The sequence below is a fragment of the Camellia sinensis genome, chromosome 10 (genome assembly GCF_055761805.1).
Source record: "Camellia sinensis isolate YWXY chromosome 10, ASM5576180v1, whole genome shotgun sequence".
In the NCBI taxonomy this organism is placed as follows: domain Eukaryota; kingdom Viridiplantae; phylum Streptophyta; class Magnoliopsida; order Ericales; family Theaceae; genus Camellia; species Camellia sinensis.
The window spans coordinates 79,105,609-79,122,846 of NC_138970.1; the positions used below are offsets into that span (position 1 = coordinate 79,105,609).

Here is a 17,238-nt window from a genome sequence, read left to right on the forward strand (position 1 = left end):
GAAGCTCAAACACTCACTGGTTTGGTCCACCTTGAGCTGTATTTTAGCCTGAAGGTGCTCAACACTTTACACCGTTTCTAGCAATTTGCCAAAAGCTTAGCACTCCTAGAAATTGCTCTTTGCACACCAAATTTCAGTTCCTTATTTTGTTGAGTTTGAATTCTCTTTCAAACAACATCACCTTTCCTATTAGGCCATATTTGATTGGAAAAATTAATATTTAGAGCAATAATAATCCTATAGATTAGTGTAGGATTGTAAATACTACACCGTCTCTGGTACTAAGTATTTCACATTTTTGTGAAAATTACACTTAAACGTTAAAATATAAGTCCCAATGATTTGTAAATCCCATCTTATACTTCAGTCTGGCCAATTAAACACACCTTTAGAATGCTACTAATAATATCCATCTTTTTTCCTTGAAGTCGCATTTTTTTATTATTTATTCTACCCTCTTCTCCAATTTTTTAAAGGCTAAACCTTAACCACCACTAACCATCACTCTAGCCCCTTTCCACCTTGCCCAACTCCACCCACCGCTCTTAACACCTCTCCTACTACCCTTTCCCATTCTCCCAAACTCAAACCCTAACCCCACCTTCACCCTAGTTACCATCCACACCACCACTTCCAGAATTATTTTTATACAAAACACTCTTACAAATTGTATTTTAACTTTTTTATCAAAAAATAAAATATAAAATCATAAAGACAAAATTACATTTTTACCCCTATATTTTTCCTCAATTTTCAATTACATCCATAAACTTTGAATAATTTCAATTTTACCTCCAAAGTTTTTGAAATCATATCAATTTTGCCCCTTCTGTCAAATTTGAAACGTAAAAAGTTTAAATATATATATATATATATATATATTAGCCCCAAATTTCAAATGATAGTTGCAAACCCACGCTCTCTTACCCAAACTCACCCTATCTCCTCTCTGTACCTTTACAACTCCACCGACCACCATCGGCGGCGGCGGCAGCTAGTCCTCCTCCCTTTACCACTTTAGCCTTTATAGATTAAAGATAGGAGTTGTCCGAGTCTATCAGTTCTCTTTATTAGTAACTATAAAGCGAATTCGAATCGTAAATTAACTTCCTAAAAAACTAATGAGACACATACAAAACACAGACAAATAGAAAAAAGAGATATGGAGAGAAATATACAGGTAAAACTAGGTTACAATGTTTACTTTAAATGTTTAAGCTAATGAGCAAACTCAAAAAGCATATCTTTAGCCTCTCACAGCCAATAGAAAAGGAATGGCATTGAGATTGGGGCTGGTGTTGGTGTTGGTGTTGTTCTCATTGGAACCCTCTCTCTTCCTACTTGAAGAAGGCTTACTCAAAGCTCTAATTGGTCTCACAAATGCCTATCCCCAACACGTACTCCTCCCATGAGAAAGATGTCTCCCCGCCGTCAGTGTCACTATCGTTGCTGCCACCATCGTCGCCACCTTGCCACTCATATGATTGTTATCTTTAGCTAAAGATAAAACCCAGTAAGATGATGAGGAAGATGAAGAAGTGATCATGAACCCACTAAAAATCCCACCACATTTGACTTTCTCTTTCATACAATTCTATCCACCACCACAGCGGTAGAAAGAGGTGACCTTAGGCATGCCTTCTCTCTAGGACTCAACTCATCGAAGAGTGCAATCCCCAAACCTGATTGAGATTCACGCGAAAAAGGCCCGAAAAAGCTTCTGTATCTACACCCAACTGATCTAGGTCTGGAAACTTTTTGATTAACCGCAGCTTGATTTGGGCTTTCATTCTCCTCCATTACCACAAACTCCTCTCTTTTCTTCACCGATCTCTGCGAGCAAGATCCATTTGAAAAAACTCCACTGTTGAAGACAATGCGTAGCAAATATATGAAGAACTCTACCTACAATCCACAATACACATATACATATATAAATGTGTGTGTATGTGTATATATATATATGTAGAGAGAGAGAGAGAGAGAGATAAAGGGAACAATGGCTTGTGCTTTGTATTCAAAAGATGGTGATGATCTTGCTGTGAAAATAGATGAGGGATGTGGAATTGAGGGTGGTGAAACTGGGTCAAGGTGGTCTGAGGAGGGTATAAATAAGGGCCAGTAGATAGAGCATAAGAAGCAGAAAGGAGTGGAGGATAAAAAGGAGATGTGAATGGAAAAGAACTCAAATTGGTGGTAGGGATTTAAGAGAGAAGGTTTGTTGAGAGTTTGAAAAACTTATGGGTTTCAAATGGTATTCCTGGTTGGATTGGATTTCTAGGAGAAGCCATGAAATAAAAGTTATTTCGATTCGAATTCGCTCTGTGGTAACTGATAAAGAGATCTGATGGACCCGGACAGCTCCCATCTTCAATTCATAAACACTACAATGGTAGAGGGAGGAGGAGGGCTAGTCGATACAGCCGCCGTTACCGCCGGTGGTGGGTGGCGAAGTTGTAGAGATGCAGAGATGACAGAGGGTGAGTTTAGGTAGAAGAGGGTGGGTTTGCATCTATCATTTGAAATTTGACGCCAAAATATAATTTTTTAAATTTTTTCTGTTTCAAACTTGACGATAGGAGCAAAATTGATACGATTTCAAAAACTTTGGTGGTAAAATTGAAATTATTTGAAGTCTAGAGGTGTAATTAAAAATCAAGAAAAATATAGGTATAAAAATGAAATTTTCTCAATCATAAATAAAAGGAGTCAAACGTTATTAGATCCAATAATTTCAAGAATCGTATAAACTGTATATAAAATTGTAAGTTGTTTAATTCACCATCTGTGTGGATGATTTTCCGACCACACTGCCCGCTTAGTAACCAGCTGGAAAGCACTGGCAGAATAGATGACTGGAAATTGGGAACTCACCAGAGAGTGTGAGTGGAGCAGTTGCAAAACTCTTGGAGTTTACGAATTAATGGAACTAGAATCTCGGCTAGGAGGTGCGATTTCAAGCAACTTGGAAAGCATGAAACTTGATTCCTGACACCAGTGGACAGTAAAGTCCAGAGAACTTTGAGGTTAGCGAGTTTGATCTCGGACAGAGGGGCACAGATGAACGAACAGTGTATGTTCCATCACCTCAGAATGCCGAGGTAATAGAACCTAGGGGGCAGTTGTGGGGATATATTTTCTGAGTACCAACACGTGGCAAGGTGACACCGACGTGTCAGCCGAGGTGCCACGTGTCTTGGTCGTTGTGCCGAGGTCATCTCGGCTAGGCCGAGGTTGCCTCCGAAGATATCGGAATCCGAGATAAGCGGATAAGGGACAAGAGTCCTAGAATGAAGAGGGAACTCAACTTGGATATGGACAAGAGCCCTAGATTGGGAGAAGACTTCAGTTTGGGTAAAGATAAGACTCTTAGAGAGTTTATCCTAATCCCACTGGGAGTCCCAGATTAGCAGTAATCCTAAGTCCATTAGGGTCAGGCTCCTTTTGGGACTAGGATTGTATTGACTATAAAAGAGAGGCACCCTCATGGGTCTAAGGTATGCTTTTGATACTCAAGCTTGTGAGTTTAGTACTTGATTTATCTTTGAGAGATATACTGACTTGATCGTCGGAGTGCCCCCGGGTGGTCGAAACCACCGCGGGATTCTTATATTTCTGTTGCAGGTCAGTCAGGTGCCATCTATTTTGCCAGTGCTTTCCAGCTGGTTACTAAGCGGGCAGTGTGGTCGGAAAATCACCCACACAATTTGGCGCCGTCTATGGGAAAGAAAGAAGAATAGATGGCCAATGACGGACAAAAGAATCAAACTGGAGACAACGCTCCTGCTGGGAATGAGAGATCTATCAACCTCGACGTTGAAGGGGACAATAGCAACACAGAAACTCGTGACCAGAGTCACGGAGTGAAAGAAGCCGGCCAGGAAGGTGACACACCAAAGACAACAGATCGAAGCAACAAAGACGACCTCCAGGTATGGAAGGTTAGATACCTGCGGAGGAACGAAGACCCTTCCAGAAGAGATGTAAAGACAGGGGGCATGAGCGCTCACAAGGAGATAACATTCAAGTATAGAAGAACTCATCCTGAGTGAGCAGATCCCGGATTCTAAATCGTGGATCCCGGATCCGAGAAGACATGATCTCAGCCTAGACAAGTAGGCCCGAGAAGACGAGAGCTCAACCTAAGTGAGCAAATCCAAGATTCCAGAAGATAAGATCTCGGCACCTGAGTCCGAAAAGAGAAGAGCACAATGAGCAGATCTCAGATCCCAGAAGATAAAAAGGAAACACACAAGATCAGACTAAAGTTGGCCAGAATTGAGAAGTATACTAAGGCCGAGGAGGACATGCCGGGAACAAAGGCGTCGGAACAAGAAAAGAGAAACGGCTCGCCGATGCGAGGTCGAAAATCAAACTCAGGTTGGAGCCAAGTAAGATCAATAGAGAAACCAAGGCCGACAACCTCGGCTTGAATTAAACCTCAGCGACAAGGTCGAAGCTACATTTATGATGAAAACCCAAGTGGATTTTAAGTTCACACTGGGGGGGCAGAGAGAAGAAGAGTGCGTTTACCACTTGTTGAAATTTGTAGCAATTTACAAGTTGGTTAAACCAATATGATGCTTAACCGAAGTTAAGCCGAGATAATGCTTAACCGAAGTTAAGCCCAGATGATGTTTAACCGAAGTTAAACCGAGACGATGCTTAACCGAAGTTAAGCCAAGATAATGCTTAACCGAAGTTAAGCCCAGATGATGTTTAACCGAAGGTAAACCGAGACGATGCTTAACCGAAGTTAAGCTGAGATGATTCCTTATCTTCACTTGTTGAAATTTGTAGCAATTTACAAGTTGGAGTTAAGCTGATTCCTTATCTTCACTTGTTGAAATTTGTAGCAATTTACAAGTTGGAGTTAAGCTGATTCCTTATCTTCACTTGTTGAAATTTGTAGCAATTTACAAGTCGAAGTTAAGCCGAGATTATTCCTTATCTTCACTTGTTGAAATTTGTAGCAATTTACAAGTTGGAGTTAAGCTGATTCCTTATCTTCACTTGTTGAAATTTGTAACAATTTACAAGTTAAAGTTAAGCCGAGATTACTGTTTCTCTTCGCTTGTTGAAATTTGTAGCAATTTACAAGCCGAAGTAAAGCCGAGGTTATTGGTTAAACACTTGTAGAAATTTACAAGTTGGTTAACCTGAAGAAGATGCTTAACACTTGTTGAAATTTGTAGCAATTTACAAGATGACGTTAAGCCGACATATGATCATCCGTTGAAATTTGCAGCAATTTACAGGTTGAAGTAAAAGCTAAGTATATTGTTTAAATACTTGTTGAAATTTGTAGCAATTTACAAGTAGATCATTATTTAACACTTGTTATAACTTAAAGAAAGTTTATAGACTGAAATTAAAATAGTATGTGTTTTATATCTGTTGGAATTTATGCAAAGTTTACAGGACAAGTTATTGCCGAGGTAAATCATCAATTTGTATACTCGAGGTATGTCACCCCGAGAAGGTTGCACAAAGAAGGAAGAGCATACTAAAGACACGTAAAATATTTTAAGTATAGAATCATGCAAAGGCAGTCAAGAAAAGACAAAGGCACAAGCATTTAGAGAAGGAAAGTTGCATTAGACATTCAAGAACAAGAAGGCACATCGACCATATGCAGAGCTTACATTGTCTAAAAAGACAAAAAGGTACAAGAGTACAAGCGACAAAAAAGGAAAACTTCAAAAACTGAGGTGATGCTTAACCGAAGTTAAGCCGAGATGATGTTTAACCAAAGTTAAACTGAGATGATGTTTAACCGAAGTTAAACTGAAGTGATGCTTAACCGAAGTTAAGCCGAGATGATGTTTAACCGAAGTTAAGCTGAGATGATGTTTAACCGAAGTTAAATTGAGATGATGTTTAACCGAAGTTAAACTAAAGTGATGCTTAACCAAAGTTAAGCCGAGATGATGTTTAACCGAAGTTAAACTGAGATGATGCTTAACCGAAGTTAAACTGAGATGATGCTTAACCGAAGTTAAACTGAAGTGATGCTTAACCGAAGTTAAGCCGAGATGATGTTTAACCGAAGTTAAACTGAGATGATGCTTAACCGAAGTTAAGCCGAGATTATGTTTAACCAAAAGTTAAACGGAGATGATGCTTAAACCGAAGTTAAAACGAAATGATGTTTAACACTTGTTGAAATTCTGAGAGTGCACAAAGTTAAATGTCGGCAAAAGATTCGCCGGAATCAAACGTCGTTTTGATTAGAACAAAACCACTAAGTGCACGCCAGAAGTGGTGACCAGAATTGTGAAAGGAATAAATGTTTCAAGAAACAACGATGATAGTTTGCAAAGGCCAAGAGAAAGAGGGTCTAAAGGGGGTGCATTAAATACCAGAAGTTTTAATACATTGGTGAAAGCAGAACACATCAGGTCTATGACTACGGCACGAAGCCAACTTCCCTAATGTGATCCTAAGTACAACTTATGGTCACATTAGGGGGCAGGGAGAAGGTGGAGGGGGAAGGAATGATAATTAAGGAGCAAGGAATGTTAACACTTGTTGAAATTTTTGAGCAAATTACAAGATGAGTTAACCGAAGCTTATGAAGTCTACCACTTGTTGAAATTTGTAGCAATTTACAAGTTTGGTATAGCCGAGATAACACTGAAAGACGTTTCCGAGATATGATCATCCGAGATGACCAACTAGCTTGTTAAGAGCTGAGAAGGTTGGCAAGTACAAAAATGAAGACCTTAAAGAACTAGGGACTGAAAGCAATAATGTCGGACTGATCTGCTTCAACGGACGACGATGGTTCAGCGTCGGCAGTCAGTTGGAGGAGCTTCTCTACCGTTACCTCGGCATCAATTTCAAGAAAGAAGCAAACTACTCAGCATCAGCGGCAGTTTGTGTCTCACCCCCAGAAGACAGTTGGAAAGAACTTCTCAGCAGCCTTCTCAGCCACGAAGCTCAGCATCAATCTCCTGAAGAGTTTGATCAAAGCTTTTCTCGGCGATTGGCACCTCGGCGTTTTGAAAGCAAGGATTGAAAGCAAAACTCTGGAAAAAGACACAGAAAACAGAAACAAGAATGTAATTCGTAAATCAAAAATGGTGATGAAGCTATCAGGAAATCAAGACAAAAAGATTGTACAGGTGTGTCAAGCCAAGAACAGTGGCAACAATAAACAGATATGTGAACAGTGTATATTCAAGAAGATGATTTGGAAACAACGGGTAAAACAACAATGATGGTTAACAATGAAGCAAAGCTTCTTGGAAAGCAACAACAAATAAAACCAGGAGGAAAAGTGGCTTACCAGAAAGAGGAAAACCGGAATGAGAATTGCCGAAGTCTGACGACGGATGCGAAAATGACAGAATAACGTAAGCTTCACCGGAGGAGAGGAACGAAAACAATTGCAGAGCTTGAAAGCTTGGAACAATGACGGATTTAAGCAAAAGAACTAGAAAGGAAAAAAAGCCAGAGGATTAAATGAAAAAAAAAAGAAAAAATAGTCAAGAAGACGACAAAGTTCAAGAATAAAGCCAAGTGCACAGACACTAAATAAGTATGTGAAGAACAAGAAAGTAATGACCCAAACATGATGCTAGCAACAGAAAGTGGATATGACAAGGACAGTGCCAGGCATTCAAACAATTCAAAACTTGAAAACAGATGAAAATAGAAGGCAACAGATGGTAAGTAAACAGATTCAGAAGAGTTATGAAAGATTGAGCTTAATAGCAAGTAAAGAGTTTATGAACCTACCAAGTGAAATGAACGCCGATATGAAAATCGCCGGAGTCAAATAGATGACTGGAAATCAGAAACTCACCAGAGAGTGTGAGTGGAGCAGTTGCAAAACTCTTGGAGTTTACAAATTAATGGAACTAGAATCTCGGCTAGGAGGTGCGATTTCAAGCAGCTTGGAAAGCATGAAACTTGATTCCTGACACCAGTGGACAGTAAAGTCCAGAGAACTTTGAGGTTGGCGAGTTTGATCTCGGACAGAGGGGCACAGATGAACGAACAGTATAGGTTCCATCACCTCAGAATGCCGAGGTAATAGAACCTAGGGGGCAGTTGTGGGGATATATTTTCTGAGTACCAACACGTGGCAAGGTGACACCGACGTGTCAGCCGAGGTGCCACGTGTCTTGGTCGTTGTGCCAAGGTCATCTCGGCTAGGCCGAGGTTGCCTCCGAAGATATCGGAATCCGAGATAAGCGGATAAGGGACAAGAGTCCTAGAATGAAGAGGGAACTCAACTTGGATATGAACAAGAGTCCTAGATTGGGAGAAGACTTCAGTTTGGGTAAAGATAAGACTCTTAGAGAGTTTATCCTAATCCCACTGGGAGTCCCAGATTAGCAGTAATCCTAAGTCCATTAGGGTCAGGCTCCTTTTGGGACTAGGATTGTATTGACTATAAAAGAGAGGCACCCTCATGGGTCTAAGGTATGCTTTTGATACTCAAGCTTGTGAGTTTAGTACTTGATTTATCTTTGAGAGATATACTGACTTGATCATCGGAGTGCCCCCGGGTGGTTGAAACCACCGCGGGATTCTTATATTTCTGTTGCAGGTCAGTCAGGTGCCATCTATTCTGCCAGTGTTTTCCAGCTGGTTACTAAACGGGGAGTGTGGTCGGAAAATCACCCACACACCATCAATTATACACCAAATAAATTTATTCATAGATAAATTCACATGAACTTTTACATGAATCGTGAAGATCCAATAATATAGATAATTACATAAGCAAGATGACCTAGTAAGAATTCCAGATGAACAAACCGAGTCAGTTTATTATAACATATAAGAGTTTTAGAAATCAAAATTTTTAATTCTTAAAAATAAAAATTTTGTTACAAAAAACACTTAAGAATCAATTTGTATCGTCATAAGAATCGCTAAAAAATCATCCCAAAAAATAAAAAACAAGGCTTTTAGTTAAAAAAAAAATGTCACTAATAAATACATTTTTAGAGATAAAATAATTTGGTCCCAAAAGGATTCCCTTTTTTGGGATAAACTACCAATAAGTTCTAATAATTGAACTTAATTTCATCAAGTCCTATTGAAAATAATTCTTAGTAAAATTATCACTAAAAATAATTTTTTGTGACTATTTTTTTCATGTCACTAAAAATTGACAATTAGTGACTTTTTTTATTTTGTTACATTTTTTATAAATTGTCACCAAAACTTACAATTAGTAATATTTTTCTGTGACAAAATTTTCAAACTGTCACTGAAAGTTGAAAATTAGTGACTTCTATTGTGACGATTTTTTTAAACTATCGCTAAAGCTTATAATTAGTGATATTTTTTGTGACAAGATTTTCAAACTGTCATTGAAAATTAACAATTAGTGTCTTTTTTTAATAGTATTTGATGAAAAATGTCATTAATTATCATAGGACTTATTGGATAATAAGTCTACTTGTTAGGACCTACACGTAAGTCTCCCTTTATTTTTTAAGACAAAAATTTTGGTCTCAAAAGGATAATAATTTATCACTAATATCCAATTTTTGTTGCTAAAAGTATAATAATAACACTTTTGACAACAAAAATATTTGATTCTTTAAAAGTAATTTTGTCCCTAAATTTTTGTTTTTCTAAAACCTTAGGTTGCATTTGGTAGAACTTTCTAAATATGATTTGAGAATAGAAGTTGTATTTTGAGTTTGTGAGTTTTGAAATTATGATTTGAGTGTGGAAAATGAGTTTTGAAAATAGTTTTGAATTGAGTGGGAAATTTTTGATGTGTCATATGATATTTGATACAAAAACTTATAATTCATAACCAAACACACAATTCAAAATTCTATTAAAGCTCATAAAAAAATTTAAAAAATTCAGAAAATATTTTTTTTGAATATATAAAAATTAGCATGTGTCAATTGTAAAAACAAAAAAAAATTTGCACTGTTCCGATCAACCAGCAAGACAACCGGTTAGGCCAAATTTAAAAAAAAAAAAAATCCAAAAATCGCGCTTGACACAGAGTTTTCTGTTTGTTGTGAAAATATAGTTGAAAAACTCTATCCAAACATGATATTAGAATGTGTGGGTAGAATTATGATTTGAAAATCCTTCCAAACAAAGACTTAATTTTTTGTTGGGTTCAAAGTTCCTAAATTTATCCATGTAAATCGAGCAAGTCAAGTCAAGCTCACCTTATAAGACTTGGCACATTCAAAACAATGCATGTCATATGATCAAAACCAAACCATTCTACGTTCTAAATATCTCTCAACTCAACCAAGCTCCCAGCAATGGCATCATCGACAGCCTCAAACCATCTTCACTTTGTATTGATTCCATTACCAGCTCAAGGCCACTTAATCCCCATGATAGACATGGCAAAGCTATTGGCAGAGCATGGTGTGATGGTAACCTTTGTCACCACCCCTCACAATGCCTCTAGATTTGCATCGACCATTCATCGAGCTAGGCGACAATCTGGGCTTCGGATTCAACTCCTAGAAATCCCATTTCATTGCCAAGATTGTGGGCTGCCACTAGGGTGTGAAAATCTTGATATTGTGCCTTCAAGAGAACTAATTGGAAAATTTTACACTGCACTTGATAAGCTACAAAGGCCATTGGAGGAGTACCTGGAAGAACAAAAGGCACCTCCAAGCTGCATAATTTCAGACAAGTGCTTGTATTGGACTTCCAAGACAGCTCACAAGTTCAAGATCCCAAGGCTGGTCTTCCATGGGACTTGTTGCTTCTCACTTTTGAGCGCCCATAATTTGCAGCTATACAAGGCTCACCATTCTGTCACTTCTGACTCGGAACCTTTTGTGGTGCCAGGTATGTTGTAAGGTATTTTCTTCTGTATAATAAAGGTTTCTTTGTTGTTAGTAAAAAATAAAAAATAAAAATAAATAGTTTAAGGGTAAATTACAAATACATTTTCTAAAATTTGCTAAAAATATAACCGCATTGATAGAGACCTCCTCCAATCATCACTCCCTCACACACGTGGCGGGTGGTGATTGAAAAAAAAAAAAAAAAAAAAAAAAAAAACAATGGGAGGGAAAGGGGTCAAAGGGGTGGAAGGAAAAGGGGGTTTGAAACATTTTTCAAAATATAAATGGCCCCCTAAAATTTTGTAAATTACATTTTGTCTTTTAAAATTTTTAATTACATAACAAATGGGATATTTCATTAATTAATATTAATTCAAAGGAAAACTTTACTTCATCCTTTATGATTTTGGCCATGTGCGATTTACCTCCCAACGTTTAGAAATGACTACACCTCTTGTAGTTTGTGAATTAAAGTGTACCGTTAAATATTGTGTCAAACTTAACAGTAAGTGTGAAACACGTGGCAAACTAAGGCGGTTTATATACTCATTTTCAAATTTCAAATGGATAAATCGCACATAAAATAAAGCAGAGGGTGTTAAAGTACACTTTACCTTTCAAATAAATAACGAAAATACAGAGATATTTTCACTAAATCGTTAGCGGGGCTAACGGTGAACTTTAATCTATAAACCACAAGAGAGTTATATAATATTAGAGATGTAAACCGTACATGACCCAAACCACAAGAGGCAAAGCAAAGTTTGCCCTTGATTCAATTAATAGTTTTAATTATGTCAACAATTTATTTAAATTAATAGTAATGATAATTTCATTATTGTATACTAGGAAAGTTAAGGATTTTTTTTTTTTTTTTGTTTACTCTGTAGTAAATAGAGATTAACTTTGTAAGAAAGTTAAGAGAATTGACAGATCTAAATTGACGTGGGCTAGTAAGATATATGAATCTCCTTAATTTGACTAACTAAATAGTCGTTGACAGAGTCGAGTGGAGAAAAATTATTCATATAGCTGATCCTATTTAATGGGACTTAAGGATTGATTTTGTTTGATTTGGTTTTGATTGGTTTGGTTTGGTTTGGTAACTCTGTTAAATGACAAACTTTGATAACGGGGTATTTGTAATTTCTAAAATTATAAGAGGTAATTTATATTTTAAATAACTTTCAGAAGATATATTTACAATTTATTCAAAAATAAATTAATTAATTAAACAATACTACAAATCTAGAGTTTTCCCTCCAAACTTTTTACCACTAAAAGTCCATTTTTAGTCACCAAAAGTCGACTTTTCACTTTCCCCGACTAAATATTTTAGTCGCCAGTTTTGTCGCGAATGCATGGTCGCCGGAGGTATTGGCGACTAAAAAATTTTTAGTCAGCAAAAAAACAGGTCTTTAGCGACCAAAGCTTTTGTCGCCAATAGTCAATTACATTTTTGAAAATTATACATTTAGCGACTAATCTTTTAGTCGCCAATAGTGAATTATTTTTTTTATTATTTATACATTTGCCGACTATTTTTTTCGTTGCCAATAATCAAGCTTTTGGTGACCACACATTTTAGTCGTCAAAAGCATATTTCAGAAAAAAAAAAAAAAAAAAAAAAAAAATTACCCTCTGCTGTTCCCAAGTTTTGAACCACCAACCTCCCACATTCTCAACCTTTAGACCAACACACTCTCCCCACTATGCCACTACAACATCAAATAAATATAAATGCAACATATATTATTTATATAGTATATTAACCGGTATTAATACAAAACTATATATACAAAAATAATTATTTTTATTTAATATAATTTATGTAAAAAATAAATTATTTACTAAAAAAAATGTGAGACCACTTTTGGTGACTAAAGCTGTTTTTTAGTCGCCAATTCTATACTTTTTGGCTACTAATTACTTTTTTGTCACTAAAAGAATTAATTCCCGCCTAAAACCTCCACTTTTGGCGACTAAGCTGAATTTTAGTCGCCAAAACCCTCCACTTTGGGCGACTAAACTGAATTTCAGTTGCCAATTGTTGACTTTTAGCTACTAAATATTTTTTAGTAGTCGAAAAGCTTCACTTTTGGCTACGAAATTTTTCATTGTCGGTAAAACACGTATAATCGGCGACCAAACTATTTTTTAGTCGCCAAAACCTATACTTTTGGCTGCTAAATGTTTTTAGTCGCTAAAACCCATATAATCGGCCACTAAAATTTTTTAGTCGCCAAAAACCTTGACTTTTGGCTACTAAAATTTTTTTAGTCGCTAAAACCCATATAATCGGCGACTAAAACTGATTTTTAGTCGCCAATAACTATACATTTGGCTACTAAACTTTTTTAGTCGCTGAAAGTGCTACTTTCAGCGACGAAAATTTTTTTTTTAGTCGCCATTTGTGCTTTTTGTTGTAGTGTACCCAGAAAAAATAATGTAAGGTGCCCTCGCGATAGTTGATGGTGGTGAGGACGGAAATGGGACTAGCTGGTGATGGGGAGAAGTGGAAAGGGGTTCGGGGGTAGTTAAGGAGGGGCGGGGGAGGGATTCACAGACAAATTTTTTTTCTTTTGTCGGTCTCAATTTATGTTAGTCTTATACACAATTTTGCAAAAGTCTTCTAGAAGGAAACTAGTTTAGTGATTTTGTTGTATCCTCAAACTTTTATCAACTTATATTTTTCAAGTATCACTACAACATATAAAAGTTTTAAAAATTAAATATTTTTATTTTTAAAAATAAAAATTTTGTTACAAAAAAATATTTATGGACTAATTTATATCGTCATGAGAATAACCGCTAAAATGTCATTCTGAAAAATCCAAAGTAAGGCCTTTAGCGACAAAATTTTTAAAATATCACTAATAAATATACTTTTAGGAACAAGATAATTTGGTCCCAAAAGGATTTATTTTGAGAACTGCTATTAGCGCCTATCTAATTTCTTTAGACCTCTTATTTTTTTAAACCCCCACCTTAAGCCCTAAATTTTAATAAGATTTCTTTGAACACTACACTTAATACCAATTTTATCCATATTTATAATATCATTACACCCAAGTGCATGCCCACCTAATTTTGCACACCCACTCTTCTTCTTCTCCCAGTAAGCGATGAATGATTGAGAACAACAAACAATTGACAAACAAATCGACTATCCCTCTCTTCTCCTTTTCTCATAAACAATAGTCGCTTTCTCTTTGTCACCGTGAACAATGGTATCTCAGACGAAATCTCGTCAGAAATCCTTCGATGGTCTCTTTCTTCTTCTCTCAAGTAATCTCCAAATTTCCATCACATATTATTTTTTATTTTTTTGTTTATTTCGGATCATAACCCTCAATACAAGGGGTTTTAGAGGGAAAAAACCTTCAAAAAAAACAAAATAGGGAAAAAAAAATCTTACAAAATGAAACCATTCAGCATTCCAAGAACGAAATGTTCATGTTCAACACAGTATTACTAAATTAAATGTTTATGTTCAGCGTTTTATTACTAAATAAAACCTTAACAATCAGCAAACTAATACTGAACCAAAAATAACCCAAAATCATAAATACAAGATAATAAACTTACCAATGCAACGCCAACCTCATTAGAGTTGTTGTCATTGTCCTCCATTGCTCTATAAATATCAACAAATGGTGAAAATGACCACAAATGTAGAAACTCAGAGTTTGTAATAAGATTATTTGCAACGTTAACTGATTTGGAATATCGAACACATTTGAAACAACCGAACAAAACATTAACTGATTATTTTGTTTCAAATGTTTTTTATTGAAGATGAATACGTGGGTTTAGGAGGTGATGAAAAAGAATACGATTAAGGTTTAGATTGGTAAGGAATATGTATAGATGGGGATGAAGATAAGTGTACAATTTTGTAGAGTATCATTCTAATTGTTTTTATTTGGTGAGTGGGTGTTCTATTAAAAATTATCCTATACCGTAATTTTACTTCAAGGTATAATTATAATTATTAAAAAAAAAAAGTGAAAATTGGGGAGTCTAAAGAAATTAGGTATGTGCTAATAACAATATTTTATATTTTTTGTTAATAAATATTTTAGTCCTAAAAGGATAATAATTCATCACTAATATCTAATTTTTATTGTTAAAAATATAATGACGATATTTTTTACAACAAAAATATTTGATCCTTTTGTTACTAAATTTTTATTTTTCAAATTAATTTTTTTGTGCTGGCATGCTAGACCTTCCAAACTTTTTTTGGAATGAAAGCAATTATCACCTTACAATAGTGTCTCTAACACGCCTTAAAATCGCACTATTTTCTTGATTCTAATAATTTTCTCTTCTACATTCGTAACAAGGTATGCCGAAAAGGGTTGAGATAACCAAAGCCCAGTTGCCAGGAGCATTCGTCTCCATGCCGGACTTGAACAATATTCGCGACCAGATGAGAGAAGCTGAATCAACCTCTTTGGGAGTGGTGGTGAATTCTTTCAGTGAGTTAGAGCATGGTTGTGTAGAGGAGTATGCAAAGGCTATAAAAAAGAAAGTGTGGTGCATTGGACCAGTTTCTTTGTGTAACAAAGAGACCGTGGACAAGTTTGATAGAGGAAACAAAGCCTCAATTGATGAGAAAAAGTGCTTGGCATGGCTTGACTCAATGAAACAAAGACATGTTCTCTACGCTTGCCTTGGCAGCCAATGCCGCCTAGTCCCATCACAGTTGATGGAGCTTGGGTTGGGCTTGGAAGCATCAAATCACCCATTCATATGGGTGATCAAATTAGGAGAGAGATTTGAAGAGCTAGAAAAGTGGTTGTTGGATGAGAATTTTGAGGAGAGAATCAAAGGGAGGGGACTTCTGATCAAGGGTTGGGCTCCACAGCTTCTCATTCTGTCCCACCCAGCAGTCAAAGGGTTCTTAACCCACTGTGGTTGGAACTCAACAATAGAAGGGGTGTGCTCTGGATTGCCATTGATAACATGGCCTATGTTTGCAGAGCAATTCTTTAATGAGAAATTGATTGTGGAGATCTTGAGGGTTGGGGTTAGAGTTGGTGTTGAGGTCACAGTTAGGTGGGGGGAGGAAGAGAAAGTTGGAGTGTTGGTGAAGAAAGAAGAAGTTAAGGAGGCTATAGAGAGAATAATGGGTGGGGGAGAAGGAGAAAGAAGAAGAAAGAGAGCAAAAGAACTTGGAGTAATAGCAAGAAAAGCCATGGAAGATGGAGGATCTGCTCACTTGAACACGTCAATCTTGATCCAAGATATAATTAATGAAATAACAACCAAGTCAAGACCAATGTCGGATCTTGATAAGAAAACAAAATAGTCAATCCAACCAGGTCAATTCGGTTCCTCAGTTTGCCGCAAACTAGCCAACCTAAAAACTGACTATACATATATATATATATATATATACTAGTTTCGAAATAAAGTATGTTTAAATTTTATATTTTGATAAATTTTTAAAAATTAAAATATTGTTGTATGAAATTGAATAAAACAAATTATTCAATATATAATAGACTTATGTGGTATGACATGTATATTTTTTGTTTTGTTATACATCCAATGGTATAGAGTCCAATTCTATTATCATATCATTTTGGATGAATTTGTGAGTCTTTAACATTTATTCTGAATTTATAAAAAAAATTATGGTGTGTAACTTCTCTCATCAAATAAATATAAAACAAATACTAAGATAATTCTCTCATCTAAAAAAAAAATTACTAAGATAATTTACTGAACTAATTAAAAAACAAAAGAAAGTGCATATATATATATATATACAAATGAGTAATTTTATTAATACATAAATCATACTCATACAACAAATAATCGATTTTATTAATACGTAAATCATTAAGTAAATTAACAAGTTTTAATGATATGAAAAATATCCTTCAGTTAACTATTTTGTTAATAAATAAATCATTAAATCAATTAAAAAATTTTAATGATATGAGAAATATTTTTCAACAAACAATTTTGATAATTTATTATTACATAGGAGAATTTGTTTTTCCTTGAGCATTGTGTTAAATTAAAATTTATAAAAAACGGTAACTGTAATTTCTAATATTATAGGATCGATTCATATTTTAAACCAACTTTATGGGTGTATTTATAATTTGTTCAAAAATAATATAAAAAAAATTATGTTTCATAATTAACCAATAATGTTTGCGTAATTACGAAAAAATCTATTTCATAATTGATTTAGTATGTTTTCATAACTACGAAAAAAATATTGCATAATTGACCAAAAATGTTTGCGTAATTACAAAAAAATCTTCACTCAACATATAAGCCATAATTAGTAAATTATTCAAAATAAAAAGGCAAAATCAAAAAAAAAAAAAAAGACAAATCTCAAGCAGTTAAGCGGATGTTATATATATATATATATATGGTCAGTACCATCTCTCAAGTGCACACTGTGGAC

At 35.5% G+C, this 17,238-nt stretch overlaps 1 protein-coding gene across 1 annotated transcript; it reads left to right on the forward strand.

The window, feature by feature from the left end:
• The first annotated feature begins 10,180 nt into the window (after positions 1-10,180).
• LOC114312230 (UDP-glycosyltransferase 73D1) lies at positions 10,181-16,458 on the forward strand. The gene is made up of 2 exons (XM_028258423.2): positions 10,181-10,803; positions 15,152-16,458. Exons 1-2 carry the CDS (start codon positions 10,260-10,262, stop codon positions 16,117-16,119), a joined length of 1,512 nt encoding a protein of 503 aa, XP_028114224.1. The 5' UTR covers positions 10,181-10,259; the 3' UTR covers positions 16,120-16,458.
• Positions 16,459-17,238: the final 780 nt, after the last annotated feature.